We start from the raw sequence: 19,789 nt of genomic DNA on the forward strand, positions 1-19,789 counted from the left end.
TCTATGTTGATGTTATGTGTGGTGAGTCGGATACTGGTAAATGCAGCTGCAGCACAGTGGAAGCCAATACGTTGATCCACTGTGCAGCCGTTGCTGAGTTGCGGCTGGTATGCACTTAATTTCAGCAGCCACTGTAGCTAGTCAAGCTGCTTAGCCATGGCAATGGTCGAGCTACTTCAATTACAAGCCTTTGAGTGTTACTTAGCTCCATTGAAAGTCAAACGTCAAGCATGCACTTTATTTTGGCCGCTACTGTTGCTGCTAAAGCCAAGCTCAGCTTAAGTTGAGGTTTCGCGCTGAGTTTTGCTGCAATGCAAACCGCAAGTCAAGTGGAATTCGAAAGGACTTTAGTTATAGCAACTGCACCGCTGCACCGCTCGCACCACTCGCACCACTCACACCACTCACACCACTTGCTATTGCGGCTGTGATAAATGCAAATTTGCGCTTTCTGAGAAATGCCAGCGCACTAATTGCTCAGGCAACACTCGCTAAGCCCCCAACCAGTGCCACGCCCAGGCAGCTGCAGCAGCAGCAGCAACAATTAATTGCCATCATTTTTTAGAGTCCTTTTCGTACGCTTCATTCACTTGCAGCGAAATCGTCTCGAGGCGCAGTTAGCTGTAATTTTGCCGTATTATTTCAGCAACCCGAAAATTCTTTGTGTAATGCAACCGAAAGTTTCCTGGCCCATTCTCGACGGCCACGCCTCCTGGGGTTACGCCTCTCGCTCACTCGCTCGCTCCTGTTGCCGTGTTGTTTATTGCGCTGCAACTTCCGTTACAAACGAAGATAAATTGTTAAATTTTGTTGTTTCTGTTTTGCCATTTGTTGTTGTTGTTTGTTTTTCTTCGTTGTTGTTACTCAGTGTTGCGTTTCCCTATGCGTGCTCTGCCAGCAGCTGCTGCAGCTCAAATTTCAGCTCCACATCGCGCGCGCACAATGGCCCAGCCCTGCCTGGAAATCAGAAAGCATTTCAGAATTAAGGTCGAATCGCTTGGCTCGCTTCGCCTGATAATCGATCGGAGATCGGGGGGCTGCTGGCTATCAGCTTTGATTTGGAGAGTTGAACTATGGATCAAGTTCGATCCCAAGAAAAAAAAAAAAAAAAAAAAAAACAATACAATCTATAAACGCTCGATCACGTTGACTGCTGCTTATCGCGGCTGGAGCACATTGTTTATTGCTCGATTTGCCAGAGCGGACTACATTTACGGGCTGGATTTGAAGACCCAATTAACTGCTTATCAATTTCTATTTTTGTAGCACAGAAACTCTAATTTCAACCAACTGTATTTCAGTCAACCCTCGATTTCCGATTCCTAAAATTCCAGCTCAGATCATCTCTAATCTGCGTTGGTCCCCATAAAACTTCCAGCTCTGCCTTGCTTAACTGCCTGCCACACATATATACAGAGTATAGAGCATGGAATATGTGTGCATAGTTTTGTACTGCTCACTCGTGTTTATTTGACGCGAACAACGTGATAATCTCATACATTGACCGCAGCGCAGCTAATCGCGAGACGCAGTCGCATTGAGGCGAAGCCTCTTAAGTGTGTCGGCTCTGGCCGCTGATAAGATAAGCGATAGCCAGAGAGACTGAGAATGAGACTGAGAATGGGACTGAGACTGCGACTGCGATTGGGATTGGGAGTGAGAGCGCCGACTGCGCGGCTGCTAGCTGGCAGTCATGGAGACAACGTTGAATGGTTCGCGTCGGCTGCTCGCACTGTGCGTGGCGCTGATTGGCTGCTGCTGCTGCTGCTCCTTGGCCGCAGCTGAGCTGCAGCTGCCGAATGCGTCCAACATCAAGGACCTCAATGAGCTGGGCGCCCACTACTTGCCCGCTGGCTATGGGCCCGCCAACGTCAGCCTGGCCGACCTGCAGCGGCTGCTGGAGCAGAAGTGCGCCAAGGCGAATGCCGCGCTGCCGGCCAGCGAGGTGAATGCGACGAAGCTGAGCGACGACATCCAGCAGGCTGGCGGCCGACTGATGGAGTGCCTCAATGGGCTGGCCAACATCACGGTCGTGCTGGACGAGGTGGAGCGGGCGCGGCCACTGGGCGACCTGGACGTCGTCTTCGAGAAGTACTGCCTGCGCCTGCCCCAGGCCCGGCAGTGCCTCACGGACTTCAATGCGGTGCTGCTGCCCTGTTTGACGCGCGAGGAGCGCCAGCACAATGCCGTGATGCAGCGCATCATTGGCAAACTGCTGGACTTTGTCTGCTACAAGAACGGCGATCAGATAGCCCTGTTCATTGCCGAGCAGGGGCCGGAGTGCCTCGAGCAGCACAAGGACAATGTGGGCCGCTGCCTGGAGAAGTCCTTTGGCCACTATATGCCCAGCCAGCTGAACATATCGACGGTGGAGCTGCCCGAGCTGGTGCTCGGCTCGCGCCAGTGCACCGAGCTGCACGACTTCGAGAACTGTGTGGTGCGCCACCTGGAGAACTGCACCAACATCACGCCCAGCAACATCGTCGAGTCGATGTTCCGCTACGTGCGCAAGGAGTCCAACTGCCAGCAGGTCGTCGATCGCGTCACCCGGGACCACAGCGAGGCGCTCACCCAGCGCGCTGGCGCAGCGCCAAGCTGGGCCCATTCCGCGGGAGCAGCTGCGGCGACGATTACCCTGGCTCTGGGCTTGGCCGTAATGTAGTGAATTTAGCTCTAGAGATTATCTCAAATGCGGTGCATTGTACAAACTTTTGTTCATGCTTGTTCCCATAATATTTTTATTGTGTTTTTTTTCGTAGTGTGTTTTTTTTTTTTTTTATTGTATTACTCATTTTGCAGTGTATTTTAATTATGTTTAATAAAGTCCACGCTGCGTATGCGCAATGTGCTCTTAAGCCGCTTAACGGCTTCGCTTTTAATGACCGCCAGCAAGCTGAAAGTCGCAAAGTGTTAAGTTCAAAGCTGCATAAACACGACTCTGAAATATGAACAGCCCGAGCAGCAGGAGCAGCAGCAGCAGCAGGAGCAGCAGCAGCAGGAAGCGACAGCAGCAGCAGCAGCAGCAGTCGCACATTGCAGCGCTTATCGGGTAGTTAGCAGCCGGGTCAGCTGTCTGGCTGCCTGGCTGTCTGTCCGTCTGGCTGTCTGTCCGGCGTGCGCTGTCCGCTGAGTTTGCTGACTGGGCCGGTGTCTTATCAGCGACTCGCTGGCAAAACAATGTGAATGGGATTGGGATTGACTGCCAGCACCACCAGCACCAGCAGCAGCAGCAGAACAGCTTGGAAAATGTGAAAAGGTTTAGCCCAGTGAGGCGCACTATGGACTTTGACCAGGTCATCAGTCTGGCAAGCAAATTGATTTGGCAGCTAAGCTGGCCAGCTGGCCGGGCTGGCCAGCCCAAAGATTACCTTGAAATGAGCTTGTGCCTGTGGCTCAGTCCGTCTCGTAAATCATAAAAAATTGCGTATAAATCTAAGCGTAGAAGAAAAAGCGCAACTGTCATCGTTTCCCCGTCGACGGAGACAACTGCGGTACAGAAAAGTTCAATACTTGTAGCAGCTGGACAGCGAGGATACGGATGTGGCTGCGAATAGGGATGAGGATGAGAATAGAGAAGGACGCAGAGACGGAGATGACGCCGACATCTTTTGGGTCGGGCATTTGCTGGCAGGCGAAGCGTGAAATGAATGGAGTTTTACTTGGCTTAGTTGAGTTTATGGAAGCAGTTTTTCGCTCTTCTCTGACTGGAACGGGAATTAAAAGGTTTCGCTGTGGCATGAAATGAAATGGAATGGAATGGGTATGGGAATGCGATGGGCTGGACGGGCAAGGTATTGAAGAGAAATATCTCTTTGACTTTGAGCTGTGGAACAAAGTGGAATTGCCTGGCTTAGAACGGAACGGAAGGAAAGTGCTGAGCTTAGCTAGGAATGATTGAGAATGAAATGAGGAAAATAGAAAAGGTTAACTACGATGCATTCCTCTTTTCTCAGATAGCTCATGAATAACTAATTATTTATCCAATTGGAATGAATAAGTTTGAATTTCCTTGGAACATTTTGACACGAGACAAAACGGAATGGAGCAAATTTTAATTGGAATTCTCGGAATGACGAACTGTCAATTGCATTTGGTAAATGAATTGAGTTTCTTTAGTTACATTCAACATTTCTCATTTACTCTCAGCCGAAATTGCAATCGGCCGAGGCTGTGGATGGGACGGTGGTGCGAGTGCTTGTGGGGGTGCTGGTTGAGGGTTTGCCCCAGTTGCAACTGTTTCAGCTCAGTTGGTTAGTTAGCCAAGTGTTTGGGCCAATGGCTAACAAGTCATAAATGTTGCAAACTTAATTAGGCTTGTCTCTGGCAGCGCGCAGCTCTGAGCTCTAAGCTCTCAGTTCGCAGCTCTCAGCTCTCAGCTCTCTACTCCTGCTGCAGTCTGCAGAGCAGTTGGGAAAAGGCCACTCAATGGACATTGGCTGGCGCTTGGCGCTTGGCGCTGGTCTGGTTGCACTTTATTATTGATGTGAAAAATGCGGAAAATGAATGCGTTTCCGGTACTTTTCGCGAGTTGGCAGCTAAATTGCAGCGGCCATGAATCATTCGACTTCCACTTCGACTGCGACTTCAACTTCAGCTTCAGCTTCAGCTCCGCATTGGCCGAAGTAGACAAACTTTGTACGTGCCACGCGAGCAGTTGCCAGCAAGAATGCAGAGAAACTGCAAAAAGGCAGAGGTAGAGGCTGCGGTAGAGGCAGCGGTAGAGGCAGTGCTAGAGGTAGAGGCAGACAAAGAGGCAAAGGCAGAACCTGAGGTAGAGGCAGCGGTAGAGGCAGATGTAGAGGCAAAGGCAGAACCTGAGGTAGAGGCGGACGTACAGGCAGAGGCTGAGGTAGAGGCAGCGGTAGAGGCAGATGTAGAGGCAAAGTCAGAGCCTGAGGTAGAGGCGGACGTACAGGCAGAGGCTGAGGTAGAGGCAGCGGTAGAGGCAGACAGTGTTTGCTGCTGGCAGAGATGGGCTGGGTTGGACAATGACTGCGACTGCGACGGCGATGGCGGTGTCAGAGGCTGAGTTGTCTCAAAACTTGGCTGGGCAAATAATTGCACGTCATTGGCCAAATTATTGACTGTGCCAGGGGATGGGGGCCGAGGGCAGGCCAACAAAGTTCGGATTTAACTTTCGACTGAGCTGCGCCAGCCAAATGGGAAGCAGCTCACATGAATAAAGCGCACACACATACATCCGCGCGCACACACACACACACACAGATACGGCAAAGAGTATTCGGCGTGTGGCCAACGTTTAATTAAATATCACAATTTGCCTGCAACTGGCTCTAATTGTGCACGCATTAGAAAGCGAGCGAGAATGGAAATGGCAATCCGAGCGGGCAAGGGGCAGCCAGTGGGCGGGGCACCGAAGCATGCACTTCAACTGGGAGCCAGCTGATGGCACCTGAGGCATTTGCGGCGTCTGGTGTCCCACGCTTCAGCGCTCATTTGTAAATGTTTGTCTACGTGTGCGGTGTGAAATGAGCGCCAACATGTTTGTCTGCCACTGCGTGTGTGAGTGTATATGTATCTGTGTGTGTGCGTGTATCTCCCTCCCTCTCTCTCTCTATCTGTTCCTGCCCGAACTGAGTGTGAAAAGAGGCTGCCAGCCGCCGCCCGCTGGGAAATTTCAGCGATGCGCGACTGGCAAATTGACAGGTTCTTAACCCACGTTTCGCCGCCAACGTCGGCCCGATGTTATCTATTTGTAATTGCCAGCAAATTAATGCTAAAAAAAAAAACTCAAATTGATGATAATCGATGATGTAAAAGAAATATAAATACATATAATTAAATGGGCATTCTATGCAAATTAACATAGTTATTAATAGACTTTTGGCTCTGCCTAACTGTAAATAGTATTTAACTGACGGCAGTCGTTCAGCATTGCTCAGAAAATCACCTGTCAATCGCCAGCAAATCATTAATTATCTTGAGCCTACTCATGTGTGTGTGTGTGTGTGTGTGTGTGTACTTTGAGCATCTGCAATTAATGCAAGGCTATTTATATTATATTCAACTTACATATTTCAACTCTTTGCGCGGCTGATCACAAATTCTAGCTCAATTTAATCGCATTTCGTAGGTCAATTCTATATTTTGACTGTCCTGTGCGCTGCTCTCTCTCCATCTCTCTCTCTCTCGCTCTCTGTGTGTGGGTCTTGTTTCACTTCAACTTTGTTACACAGCAAAGCTGAGTATCTGTGTGTGTGTGTGCGAGTAAGCGCCTTTGTCTGTGTCCGTGTGAAGCGACATGCGTGTGCTTGTTGGTTTAACACATGAGTGTGCGTACACTGTATGTGTGTGTGTGTGTGTGTGTGTGTGTTTGTTTTTGTCTAGGTGCACGCGTGTATGTGTGTGCGTGTGTGGCCATATTTGGCATCCACAAAGTACGTATACTTTGGGGTCTAATTTGCGGTTGCTGGCGCAGCTCAATTTACAAGTGAGAAATTAAGATGTCGACAAAACTTTCGCCCAAACACCTCAACTGGCCCACACACACACACACACACACACAGGCACACACACATCAAGACAGTTGGCCTGGGACACGTTCACGTTTTTGGATAGCGTCATTTAGTGAAGCATAAAAACCGCAAAGTCTCAGCATGCCACAAAGTCTGAGTGTTATTGCCACAGTAACCAATGCACTTTGCAACTTCTGCTGATTCTCTTTCGTGTTGTCGAATCGCGCTGTAGCCAAAAAAAAAAAAAAAAAGAAAGCAAAGGATGAAAAAACCGTTGCAGCGGTCAGTTGACCACGTTACACACACCACAGACACACACACATATACCTTGGTATGCCTTCAGTTTGAAGAGCGTTTAATTGCGTAAAGTTTGCAAAAGAATTTCAACACAAAGTTGTCTCAAACAAAATATTTGCAGGCCAAGCCACAGACGACGCGTCGTCCACATGGCAGGTGGATGCCACGACGCGACGCGACATGGCCAGTGCTGCCAATTGTTTAATAAAACATAAGCTATAACAGCACTTTGTGCTGGCCACAGCATGTGCAACATTTCTCTATAGTAATTGGCCGTTGGTTGTCGCTAGATTTCCTAATTATAATTATCGTTAACAGATATGAGGTCGTTAGCAAGGATTTATGGATATATAAAAATGCAGAGTGAGAAGAAATGTGGAGGGAGGGAGGGAGAGTGAGGGAGACAGATAGAAAGGGCGATAGAGCAAATGAGAGGGGGGGGGGAGGAGATAATGAGAGAACAAATGTGAAAGAAATATGTATATAGAGAGGGAGAGAGAAAGAGAGAGCGAGAGAGTGGGAAAAAGAGTGAAGAAGAGGCAGAGGGACAGAGACAAGTAAGAGAAAAAGACGGTGACCGACAAAGAAGGAGAGAGGGCAAAGGGATAGGGTGACGGTATGGAAAGCATGAGACAGATGGAGAGAGAAACAGACAGACAAGATAGAGAGAGAGAAGGAAAGCATGAAAAACTGACGCTGAGAGAGGGAGATCGAGAGAAAGTAAAGGTGAAAGGGAGAGATCTGAAAAAACATAACGATAGTGGGATATTGGAGTCTTCTCAGATAGATCGAAAGCCAATGAGTTATGCAATATAAGGTATATTAAATGCTGATTGAACTGAAACAGATCGTCTAAAACTATATATTTAATATATTGAACATGTTTTCGACAGCAAATATCTCTATTACTCAGCAAATGAAAAAATGCATATTTCAATTGATTTGAGCGAGGAGAAGGGGCACTTTTTGCCGCTTTGATATGTGAAGCTTGTGTCATCTGTTTCTAGATGGCTGCTCGTAATTTGATTAAAGCTGCGTAATCAATATGTTGACAGTATTCAGATACAGCTTTCGGTAGCCCACAACATGGTGGTAAAGTAATAAAAAAAAATCAACAACACATTCGTGATGAGGTTATATGGCATCCCTTGTGGTCGGTGCTTGGGTGGGGTTGGCCGGCAAATGATGTATGCATAGAGGCTAGCCTCCGAGAGGGGCAGCTGGCAATTGCTTTGCCGTCATATGCGGCGTATACGCAATGTCAGCCATTTTCCCACAAATTGCAAAAATTTTCACAGCTGTTATTGTTGTTGCTGTACGCCATTTTTACTATGTAGTTGTCTCTTTTTATTTTATTTTATTTTTTTTGTTATTGTTTCAGTGTTTTTTTGCGTTGGGGCCAAAACTTTATTAATTGCGACAGTGAAGTTTGCAGCCGCAAGCGCCCCTAATTCCATCCCAACAACCCTTGAAACTATTAAAACGCGCGATGTTTACTTTTCCCCCTTTTTCCATTTTTACTTTATTTTTACCCTGTACACTTGCAATATTTATAAAAGAGTATATAATTATGCCGGCGAATCGTACCCCAGGCGCCCAGCTGTGAATGTTGCTGTGGAAAAAATGGATCGGAAACGGAATCAGAATTGAATATCAACGAAATTTTAACTCAATTTTAAGCACATTGATTAAGACTGATTGAATTTTTACAAAAGAATTTATTATTATTTTTGATTTATTAAAAAAAAAAATATATATATATATATATATATTTATCATTTCGAAACAAATAATAATTAAATAAATGAAGAAATGATTTAAATACATTATATTGTACATAAATGAATAAATATGTTATAAATAATTAATAAATTAAAAAAATAAATAAATCAATACAAATTAATGAATACAAATATTTAAAAAATAATTAATTAAAAATATAATAAAAAAAATATAATAAATCAATTACAAATTAACTTCACTATATGCCAACTATAAATAAATTAATACAAATTAAAAAATTGTATAAAAAATAATTTATACAAATTAAAGAAATAATAATAGTTGAGTAAAACAAAAAATAAATAAATACGTAACAAATTAACAAATGAATAAATAAAAAAAAAAACTAAATAGCTAGATAAATAAATAAATATTAATAAAACATTAAATAAATTAAATATAATATATAATAAAATATTAAAATATGTAAAAAATAAATTAAATATAAATAAATACAAAAAAATAAACAAATTAACAAATGAATAAATAAAAAAAAACTAAATAGCTAAATAAATAATTAAATATAAATAAAACATTAAATAAATTAAATATAATATATAATAAAATATAAAAATAAGTAAAAAATAAATGAAATATAAATAAATACAAAAAAAAAAAAGACTATTTAAATAAAATAAATATTATTTCAGTTCTATCATCCTAAACTAGAGTATTATATCGGCTGTAACTTATCCAAATTGACTTCTTTTTTTAGTCTAATATAAAATTTATTTTTGCATATTTAATTGAATCCCTCTCGCACACGATGATGTTCAGCTGTTTGTTGTTGCTGTTGTTGTTGTTGTTATCTTTATGGGGCTTTGCGGGCTTTTGGTCAGCAGTCAACGAACTTTTCTAATTATTTGCGCGCTAAGCATAAAAGTTGACAGCTTTTAACCATGTGCTGGCAAATTTGCATAGTTTGCAGCCTGGCGAGAGGGGAGAGCCGAGAGCAGAGCCAGGAATGTGTGTGTGTTTTTTTATGTGTATATACATACATATAAAATAGTTGATGAAGTGCATATATACACATATAATAAATTCTATTTGCTTGCAGCAAATATGCATATGGCATTTCGCAATGAATAAATATCCATACATATAGAAGTGATTGGCGAGCAAATAGAGGCCGTGTCACGAGTTGCTCGGCTATTCATTGCATTCATTGCATTGCTTACAGTTTACAGTTATCGAATGTCAAGTGTCAATTGTGAATTGAGAAATGCGAATAAGCTGAATATTCAAATCGATTTGCGAGCAGTCAAAGCCAAGTTAATTGAGGCAAAAGATCGATGTTTCGATCATCATCATCATTAGTAGTCATCGAATACATTCATTCGCAATCATCTCCTGTCGAAACTTTGTCAAATAAAATCACAATTTTCGTAATTGTCAATCCAGTGACAGCTGCCAGCTGTGCTGGATTGGGCGTGGCACGTGCAGCATTTCAGCTGTTTGCCCTTGCGTTGCCAAATATGGAATACAACAAAAACGAACGCCAATGCATTGGCCAAAACAGCATTTTGGCCTGCCGAGACCTGTGGCTCAGCGCTTGATGTTTGTGGTGATCCGGTGGATCTGGTGGATCTGGTGGGTCCTGTAAACGTTCTCGGCTTATGTTACAATTGAGTGCGAGGTCAGTGCCACACCCCCCGTTGTATGCTCCTCTGCATAAATTGACAAATTCATTCCGACTTATTGAGGATAAATGCCCTGCATGAATTTTTCCATTTTTCCATTTTCCAGTGACAGCAAGTGTGCCAGCCATACGAGAATTTGGCAAAAAAATAAACCAATTTGGCTTTGTGAACAAAAATGCGGTTACAATTGTTGAGTGGGGCGTGGCAGGGCGAGGCGCTGCTTTTGTTGAAACGGCAAAACTTTCCAATCGGACCAATTAAATGCAACAATTTAGGGTTTTGTTTGCAGTCATATCATCTCAGCTATGTGTGAGTGAGTGTGTGTGTGTGTGTGTGTGTGTCTGTGTATGTGTCCTTATATTGAACGCCCGTCTTGAGCTTTTTTCGGGTTTGCTCAGTCAGTGCAGGCTTCGGGTTTCAATTAGTTTGATGTGTGGCTGCCCAGAGAGTGGTTCTAGAATTGTGGCTGATGAAAGAGCCATGGCATGATTGTGTTTAATGGACAGAGCAGAGACGTTGACAATGTCGAGTGTTGAGTGAATCAATAATTGAATTAGGTCTCATATCGATGAGAGCTTGCATTATGCAAATAATCGCTTTGTGTGAATTCGGCTCCCTTTGACAATTTCCACGACCCGCTCGAACAGTTATCGATGGGAATTCTTTTGCTGAAATTGAGGTGACATTAAATGCTAAGGCTTTAGTGGCCCACTCGATGCGTGTGTCGTTTAATCAAATGTCAAGCTTAGCTGGAGGCTTGCTTAATAACCGCAGTGGCCGCAGGCAGCAATTACCACCTGCTCGCAGGAGCCGGGCCGGGCTCTCACCTCTCGCTCAATCAAAAATCGAAATGCATTTTGGGGTAAGGAGCTCATCGAGCTCTGTGGGCTCCATTGTCAGCTCGATTGCAATTGTAATTGCATTTCACTGTAGCTGCGGTCGAGTGCCTCTCGCAGCAAACCCAAAATTATTTTTGAAGTGCTAGCCAAGGTCCTATTTGGACACCAACACCACCACGCCCACAAGTCACTTGCCACCTACTATTTAATTTAAATGAAACACACACAGACACACGCACACGCACACAAGCTCGTGTATGGGTTTTTAATAAGGAAAATGCATTTGTGCTGCACACTCGTCCATAGAAGTGCGGCACTTGTTGGGAACTCAACTGCTCCAGGATTCAGCAGCCGCTCTCTAAATGAATGCGAGTGCGAGTGCGCGTGTGCGTGTGAGTGTGTCTGGCTGTCTGTGTATGCAATGCTGTGGGATTTGGTAAAAAGCTTGGAAAGAAATAACTCACTGGAATACACGCTGCTCGAGTGCGGCGTTGACACCTAAGCAGCTGGCAAAGAAAGCCGGGCAAATACTTTAAAGCCGTCGACAGAAACAGTGCCAAGAACTTACTTTGCCGTATATTTTCAAGTGTGTGCTTGCACAGGCCCCCTCCCCCCCTCTCTCTCTCTCTCTCTCTCTCTTACTCTCTGTCGGTGCACAAAAGGGGGCGTGGCTGGAACATGGCTGCTGGCATTTAGCAGTTGCTGAAGCCCGGCTACACTTGGCTTCACTTTGTGCTGCTGCTGCTGCTGCCGAGCTGCCTTTTGAATTGCTTTTAGTTAAATTATGCGCCAGTTGGATAAGAGACATACTTGCCACACACAAGTGCACACACACACACACACACACACACAGAGAAAGAGACACATGCACACGTAGCTGACTTTTGCCTGACAGCAAATGATTTAAATATTTGTCAAGTAGATGGCCAGGTAGCTGGTAACTTGGCCGACAGGGAGCAGCTGTCGCTGGCTGCAGCTGCCAACGTTGCGCATTCGCCACGTGATGCCGACACGCCAACGCCAATTATCAACATAATCGTTGGCGGGGACGCAGTTCGCAGACAGCACGAAAGCAACACCCACAACTGGCAGCAGCAACAACAGCAGCAACAACAACAACAGCAAAGAACAACAACAAAGAACAACAAAGCACTGCAAAAAGTGTGCGGTAATTAGTTTATAGCCGGCAGTTAGGCAAAACACGGAAAAATAGCGCCACGACATGACATGCAGCAGCAGCAGAAGCAGCAGCAGCAGCAATAACAACACCACAACAGGCAAGGTGGTTGTAGCACCCACACAACACACACACACACACACACACACACAAATAGCAGCAACAAAACAGACAACGTAACAAAATTAGCTTTTTGGCGCACAGACATAACACCAAAAGTTGACTGAACTTGGCGCTAAAGCAAATGAAACTCGTGTAATTGCCTGCCCCAAGCTGCAGGTCGAGCTATCCTAGCGCAATCCACACCGCGTTGACCCACTGAACTGGCTGGAACTATGCACACGCTTTAAGCTCGCCTTAATTTAATTGAATTATTGGTGGAGATGATGTGTTGTGGATGGCATCGGATATAGACTATGTAGATCATTTATGTGTATAATAAAGGCCTTTATAGTCACAAGCACATCGGATAGGTCAGGCTATCCTGAGAGCAATGCAAATAATGTTGAATTGTTGTTAATGCTGAACTAAGGCTAAACTATGAATGCGCCAAATTTAGCTGATGGGATTTGATGATGACATCTCTCATATAAAATTTATTTATGAAATACAGTGAAGATAACAATGAGATACGATATGGATTATATATAGATTGTATAAGGCATATATAATGTAAAGATATACAATAACAGGCGATATAGTTGCAATAGCCGATATATCGGATGGGTTACTTATAATCCAAAAGAGGCTGATCAACAAAGTTGGGAGAAATCTGAACACAGCTTACAGCTTGCTCAATTTTAAAATAATCTACGTAAGCAATAAGCTTTTTAAGTAATATAATATAATACAGAATATTAATTATATCTAAAATCAGAATTCTGATTTCCCTGCCTGTTGCTCTGAGCAGAAAATTCGTTAAATTAATTATAAAAATTGAATAAATAAAAATAAATTAATCATTTCTAGTTCCTTTCCTGAGCCCATTTACAATCATAACGACTCTGTACGATTGACCTCGAAGGGCATCTCACTCTCACCTCAGCAACATCCGAGACTATGTTAAGCAATGCCTATTTTTGTCTCTCTCTCTCTCTCGCTCTTTTCCTCTCTCAGAGAGTGCTAATTAGACTTCCGCTAAGACGCACAGTGGGGCCTCTGCCGGCAGAGCGTGGCAAAAATCAAAAAAGGTACTTTAAGCGATTTTAAAAAGGTTGATGTCATATGAAAATAAATCGATCTACTGGTTTGTAGCCGAAAGATTTTTGAAAATCGGTCAATTTTTAGGGTAGTTATAGCCCTTCAAAATTTGGGAAAGTCGCAAAGTTGTGAAAAGCAACGAGTTTTTGTGAAAAATATCCCACTTGTCAATTGAATTGTAGGAAAAATCTTGCACCAATTTTTGCAGTGTTGGTTGCGATTTAAAGAATGGATTATTACTAATAGAATACAAAAAAAATTATGTTAATACGCCTTTTCATTGCGGAGCTGGTTTAAATTTACTAAACCTCTAAATTTGACCATTTTTTTTACCTAAAGTAGTCTATATCTTTTGAGTTCCGCCGAGTTCCGAGCATCGATTTATACACACGTGTTGCTGAATATGTCCTCTTTAATATAAATAAAACTTTTGCTGCCCCGAGGTGCCCCCCTGAGTTTCTATAGCAAAAAACTAACCCAAAGTCGGCATAAAACCGCACAAAATGTACTAAAACAGGTCAAATTTGCATGCAGATGACTACTTTACAGAAAATTAAAAAAAAAATTTTTTTTTTTTTAATTTTTTTTGTTATATTTTTTTATTTGTTTTCTTATATTTATTGCATATAATTTAAATAAAATCAATTTCAACAAAAAAAATTGTAGTTTTTCATACAAAAACATACATTTTAGGACAAAAATCACATTTTTCAGGTTTGAGGTAAAACTGTGAAGCACCCTATTAACGCATCACCCTGTATTTTGGCCTATTTATAGATTAAAGAATTCTCTGTCGAATGCTTTTTAAATTTTTGAAATATCTTGCTTGGTTCAAAAGTTATGATTTTTGCAACGCAAAATGAGCAAAGGCCCCACTGTGAGACGATTAACATTTTTACAGCTCTACATAAGCAGACCATCTCTCACTACTGCTTCGTATCTCTCTCTCTCTCCCTCGTTCCACCGCTATCTTATTGAGATTTAAACCCAGAACACACCAATACTACCGTAAGAGTGGCAGGCGCACACGAGTGTCACATCACATTATATTCGCGAAACCACAAATATAATATACCCAATATATACCATACATATAGTCGCTATAGCCAATCGGATCAGATCAGTTTATAATTCAATTCAACTCTGGCTTCACAGTCCAAGTCAATTACTATCCAAGATATCCCTTATAACTGCATATACTGCTCTCGCCCTGTCTCACTCTCGCAACTGCTCGCTGTCCACATGATTCAGGTAAAAGCTCTTGATATGCTGTATCTTTCTATATATCTATAAACAGTCATGGAGCATCGGGAACGTGATATAATAGCTTTATTATATGCATTTATATACTACTCAAGAATATGTAAATTTCATGGCAATTGCATTGCCTTTCTACCAACCTTAAAACATTATTTAAATAGTATTTTTGTTATCGAATTTTGGTTTTCTTTTCTTTTTTCTTGGCTTGTTTGCTTTAGTTAATTTGGATGCCCTTTTGGCCAATTATGAATATCAATGAAATGTTTGAAAATGTGCTTGGATGTCTTGTAGAGAATTAAACGTTGTGGATAACCAGAATCACGAATCAGCAATGAAATTCAATCGTACATCAGTTGATAGCTTTGCGCCGCATCGTTCGGCCGTCATGGGGTGCCCGGCTGCTCACTTCTTGGGGCTGACCAGCTTCTTGCGTACCATCTCCGAGTGGAGTATGGTGCCCAGGTGGTTGGGATTGAGGGCGATCAGGGCGCCGGCGGCCTTCAGGGCCTTCAGTTTGTCGGAGGCGGCACCTTTGCCGCCGGATATGATGGCACCAGCATGACCCATGCGGCGTCCCGGCGGAGCTGTGACGCCGGCTATAAATGCCACCACTGGCTTGGCATCACAGCCCGAGTTGTTTGCCTTGAGGAAGTCAGCCGCCTCTTCCTCGGCAGAGCCGCCGATTTCGCCAATGAGGATTATGCCCTTGGTCTCCTTGTCGTAGAGGAAGATGTTGAGGGCATCGATGAAGTTGGTGCCATTGAAGGGATCGCCGCCAACGCCGATGCACAGGGTCTGTCCCAGGCCCACGTTCGTTGTCTGATGCACAGCCTCATAGGTGAGGGTGCCGGAGCGCGAGACGATGCCCACGCAGCCACGCTTGTGGATGTGGCCGGGCATGATGCCGATCTTGCACTGCTCGGGCGATATGATTCCCGGGCAGTTGGGTCCCAGCAGACGCGACTTCTCCTGGCTGTGCAGCATCTGTAGAATGCGCACCATGTCCACCTGCGGAATACCCTCTGTGATGGCCACAATCAGTCCCACCTCGTTCTCAATGGCGGCGCATATGCCGATGGCTGCCGTGGACGGAGGAATGAAGATCACCGTTGCGTCCGGCTTCACTGCCTTGACGGCCTCCTTCACGTTCTTGAATACGGGCAGGTCCATGTGGGTGGTGCCGCCCTTTTTGGGCGAGGTGCCGCCCACAATCGTAGTGCCATACTTTTGGGCCTCCTCGGCGTGGAAGGTGGCCTGCTTGCCCGTGAAGCCCTGCACCAGCAGCTTTGTCTCCTTGTTGATCTTCAGATTGCAAATGGTCTTCGAGTAGTCGGACTTGAGGCGCGGCAGATGCGAGGTGCAGAGCGCCAGGCGATGGACCTTCAGGCAGGAACGAGTCCAATTGTACAGGGACATTTTTTTGGTTTTTAATTTAAATGCTTTACGGCGTTTGATTTTCAGATTTTGTTCCAAGCTATCGAAATGAGTGAGTTCTATTGAACGAAATGCTGATACTGCTTGCCCCTATTCCCATAGCCTACTACGATAAAAGCTCGCCGTAGTCGACTACTTTGAAGTTGCTTTGATTGGGAAAAACACGACGAACAAAAAATATACAAAGTGTTTAATAATATAACACACAAGCCACAATAAAGAAATTGAGTGTGGAAAGAGACAGTGACAGAGACGGCGGAAAAGAGGGAAGCAGAAGCTGCATAGTGAACCAGCAAGTCCTGATATGCTCTGTTTCGTAGATTTGTATCTACATACACTTATTTAATTAATCAAGAAGATAATAATAATTTTTGCTATTTTCTTCTGCATCAAAATTTTATTTTATTATTATTATTATTTTTATACCCTGAACCCATTTTCAATGGGAAATCAGGGTATAATGGTTTTGTTGAAATGTATGTAACAGGCAGAAGGAGGCGTGGCAGACCCCACAAAGTATATATATTCTTGATCAGGGTGACGAGCTGAGTTGATTTGGCCCTGTCCGTCTGTCTGTCCGTCTGTCCGTCTGTCCGTCTGTCCGTATGTATGAACGCGTCGATTTCAGAAGATATAAGAGCTAGAGACTTCAAATTTTTTTTAAAATGTCCGTAATTACAGCGCGCATATCAAGTTTATCATTAAAAATCGATAACTCATTTCGATCTTTTTTTATCGATAAAAAACCTTATCGAAACCCAGTTATAAAATTATATCTTCTACACCTTTATTGCTAGAGTCTCCAAATTTTTAATGTATGCTTATATGCAATTTATACAATTTCGGTTTTTGTTAAAATTTACCCCCCACCTCTAAATTCACCCCCTCACCCTCACTTTTGTAAAAAGCGTATTTCAAATACTAGAGACTTGTGCTTTGGCAATTACATGCATATTCATGTTATAATCATAATCTAAAAGTTTCATGAAGGTCGTACGTCCATAAAAAAAGTTATTAAACAATTAAGTTCTCATAGTAAGCGCACACTGCAGCCCATGCGTGTTTATGCGTGGTTGCTTGTGTGTGTATGTGTTTGTGTATGTGTGTGTGTATGTGTGTGTGTGTATGCGTTTGTGTATGTATGCCTGTGTGTGCGTACGTGCGTGTGTGTGTGTGTGCGTGTTTCTTGGGTAAGCTGAAAGTCGCGAAAAAGTATTGAAATATCTATTGCTCCAAGGGTTCAGGGGATCTCGTAGTCGAGCAGTCTCGACTAGAGCTTTCTTACTTGTTTTTTTTCAGATATGTACATACATGCATATATGTTACATTAGTTTCTTAGGCTAAACTCTTAAATTATTGTAAAATACCATTCACAATAATCTGTATATACATTTATCAAAGAGTAAAATAAATTGAAATCGAAATGGAAAAAAATATCAACAATAATGATAATCTCATCCCACAAAAGCTTCCAGCCTCAACTTTTTACAATTTGCACAGGCAGCTAGGCTATCGCACACAATCAAAAAAATGCTCATATATGTGAGCGAGGCAGTGTAAGTGTGTATACATTAATGTTTTCATATTCTTCTCACACCAAATAATGAAAGTGGCATCGAGTGATGCTATGAGAGTGATAAATTCCTTCATTACACACATACATCAAATCAGAACCAGAGAGAGCAAACAAAAATTTAGCTGCAGAGGCTACATCGACTTGAAGTGCTAAGCTCTCACATCTTCGTTGATCGGCCCGAGCATATACGAAATTGCTTGAGTTGAACGAATAAATGAGAGCTCTTGGGGAAGTATTAGTCATTGAGGAAACAGACAGCAGAGAGCCGATCGCGAGTTGATCGCGCCCGAAAGTATAAAGTCCGAGCAAATACGAAGTTGAGCTGAACGAGTAAATGAGAACTCTTGAGGAAAGATTAATACGTGTGCAGTTTGCTACTTATGCTTGTGCACACATATCATCGAGAGAGGAGAGAGAGCAGAGAGCAGAGAGCAGAGATCAAAAACACAAATAGTGCACAGAGGAAGCTCAGACGAGAATCGAGTGCACTGATAACGAGCCCGATCAAATACGTTGTTGAATGGAACCCAATCTGATCCGTCTACGTACGTGTTGCATAGCTAACGGTTATAGTTAAACAACCTCTTTCTTCTTCGTCTGAAATATTCTCATAAATATTAATTGAAAATATTCTCAGTATAAAAGGACATGCCCGCAGCTGTACGAATACTATTTTCATGTGCGCAATGCTCGATTATCGAGCCGTATAGAGGATATCGTAAAGAGCGCAAATTGCCAGAGAATTTATGATGAAAAGCAGTTAACTGAGTTAACTGAAATCTGCTCTCGCCTCGCCTATGGCTCAGTGCGAATGTGCACCTACACAGGTGTGCATGTGTGTATTGAATATGTGTGCATGAATAGCCCCTGCTGAGATGTCAAACAAAGAATTAATTATGCCTGTCCAGGCTGAGTCGTTCGCCTGTTGGCAGATAGACTGCTGGGGATCCCGTTGCAGTTGCAATTGCAATTGCAATTGCGATTGCAGCTGGAGTTGCCTTTGCAGTCGAACTAAATGACTTCAACGCATACAAATAAAATATCAATAATGCCAAAAGCGTAATAAATCATCAGTTTGCATCTGACCTGCGCCACGCCCAGTCTTTGACATAGACTCGCACCGAACGTACGCCAGCCCGCCCGCCTTGCATTTGCTCATTCATTGACTGGGCGGGCTATCTGTAGCTGTTCTGCTGGTTGGCGCCCAAATACGAGGGAGCTGCCGTGACGCTTTTCATTTGACGCGAACGCCCGCCCTGAAATGGAAAATGCAAATTTTTTTCTGTGCCCCGCACAAAAGTATGCAAAACTGACCCAACAAGCCAAAACCTGAACCAACAAAAAACAAAAAAAAAGAAGAGAGTAAACGAAAAGCGCGAAGCAATGCGCTGCCAGCTGAACACCCCCGCAATTAACCCCCTTTGTGGCTTCATGATGCCCGCTAGGAATGCGGCTGTTATTTCTTAATCTCCATCGCACTTTCCTCACTGGATGCAAAAGTATTTCGCTTGGCCAAGGAGGCTCGGCCTCAACTCATTCTCTCAACTTTTTATCGAGAATTCTTTAAATAGCCAAAATATGAACAGGAAATTTATAGATGACGCGAAGAGCAGGAGCAGGAGCAGGAGGATCTGTATATATATGTGTGTAAAAAACGAACACTTGATATATGATTGATGCTAAAAACTCAATTTTTTGCACAGTTTTAATCTAAATGCAAATTGTTTTAACCAGAGAGAGAGAGAGAGAGAGAGAGAGAGAGAGAGAGGGAGAGAATAATATATTTGCGCTATAAAATCTCGAATACCATATCAATTTAGGCGTACGTATGCCAACAGCTCTGTTTGTTTTCCATGCACACCCCATCTAACCCAAATTATTGCTATTATTATTAAATAATTTAATTTGTGCTCTGTCGTATAAGGGATATTTGGATTTGGCATTGGGTCAATGCTTGATGCTCCTGCTATGGTCCCCAGTTGTGCTCCATTTGTTATGCATTTCGCTTCGGTTTCATTTTTGATTGCAGATACAGTAATAACTGTTGTGCTGGTTGCTGTTGTTGCTGCTGTTGTTGTTGTCGTTGTTGTTGTTGTTGTTGTTGCTGT

At 43.3% G+C, this 19,789-nt stretch overlaps 2 protein-coding genes across 2 annotated transcripts; one reads left to right on the forward strand and one right to left on the reverse strand.

Annotated features, from left to right (window-relative positions):
* Positions 1–1,672: 1,672 nt before the first annotated feature.
* LOC6584242 (27 kDa hemolymph protein) lies at positions 1,673–2,758 on the forward strand. Its single transcript, XM_032732316.2, has one exon. The coding sequence runs from the start codon at positions 1,694–1,696 to the stop codon at positions 2,660–2,662; it is 969 nt and encodes a 322-aa protein (XP_032588207.1). The 5' UTR covers positions 1,673–1,693; the 3' UTR covers positions 2,663–2,758.
* An 11,965-nt stretch (positions 2,759–14,723) lies between these two features.
* Positions 14,724–16,204, reverse strand: LOC6584244 (succinate--CoA ligase [ADP/GDP-forming] subunit alpha, mitochondrial). Its single transcript, XM_002009864.4, has one exon. It carries the CDS (start codon positions 16,085–16,087, stop codon positions 15,074–15,076), a length of 1,014 nt encoding a protein of 337 aa, XP_002009900.1. The 5' UTR covers positions 16,088–16,204; the 3' UTR covers positions 14,724–15,073.
* Positions 16,205–19,789: the final 3,585 nt, after the last annotated feature.

The sequence above is a fragment of the Drosophila mojavensis genome, unplaced genomic scaffold (genome assembly GCF_018153725.1).
Source record: "Drosophila mojavensis isolate 15081-1352.22 unplaced genomic scaffold, ASM1815372v1 contig_136, whole genome shotgun sequence".
Taxonomy (NCBI): domain Eukaryota; kingdom Metazoa; phylum Arthropoda; class Insecta; order Diptera; family Drosophilidae; genus Drosophila; species Drosophila mojavensis.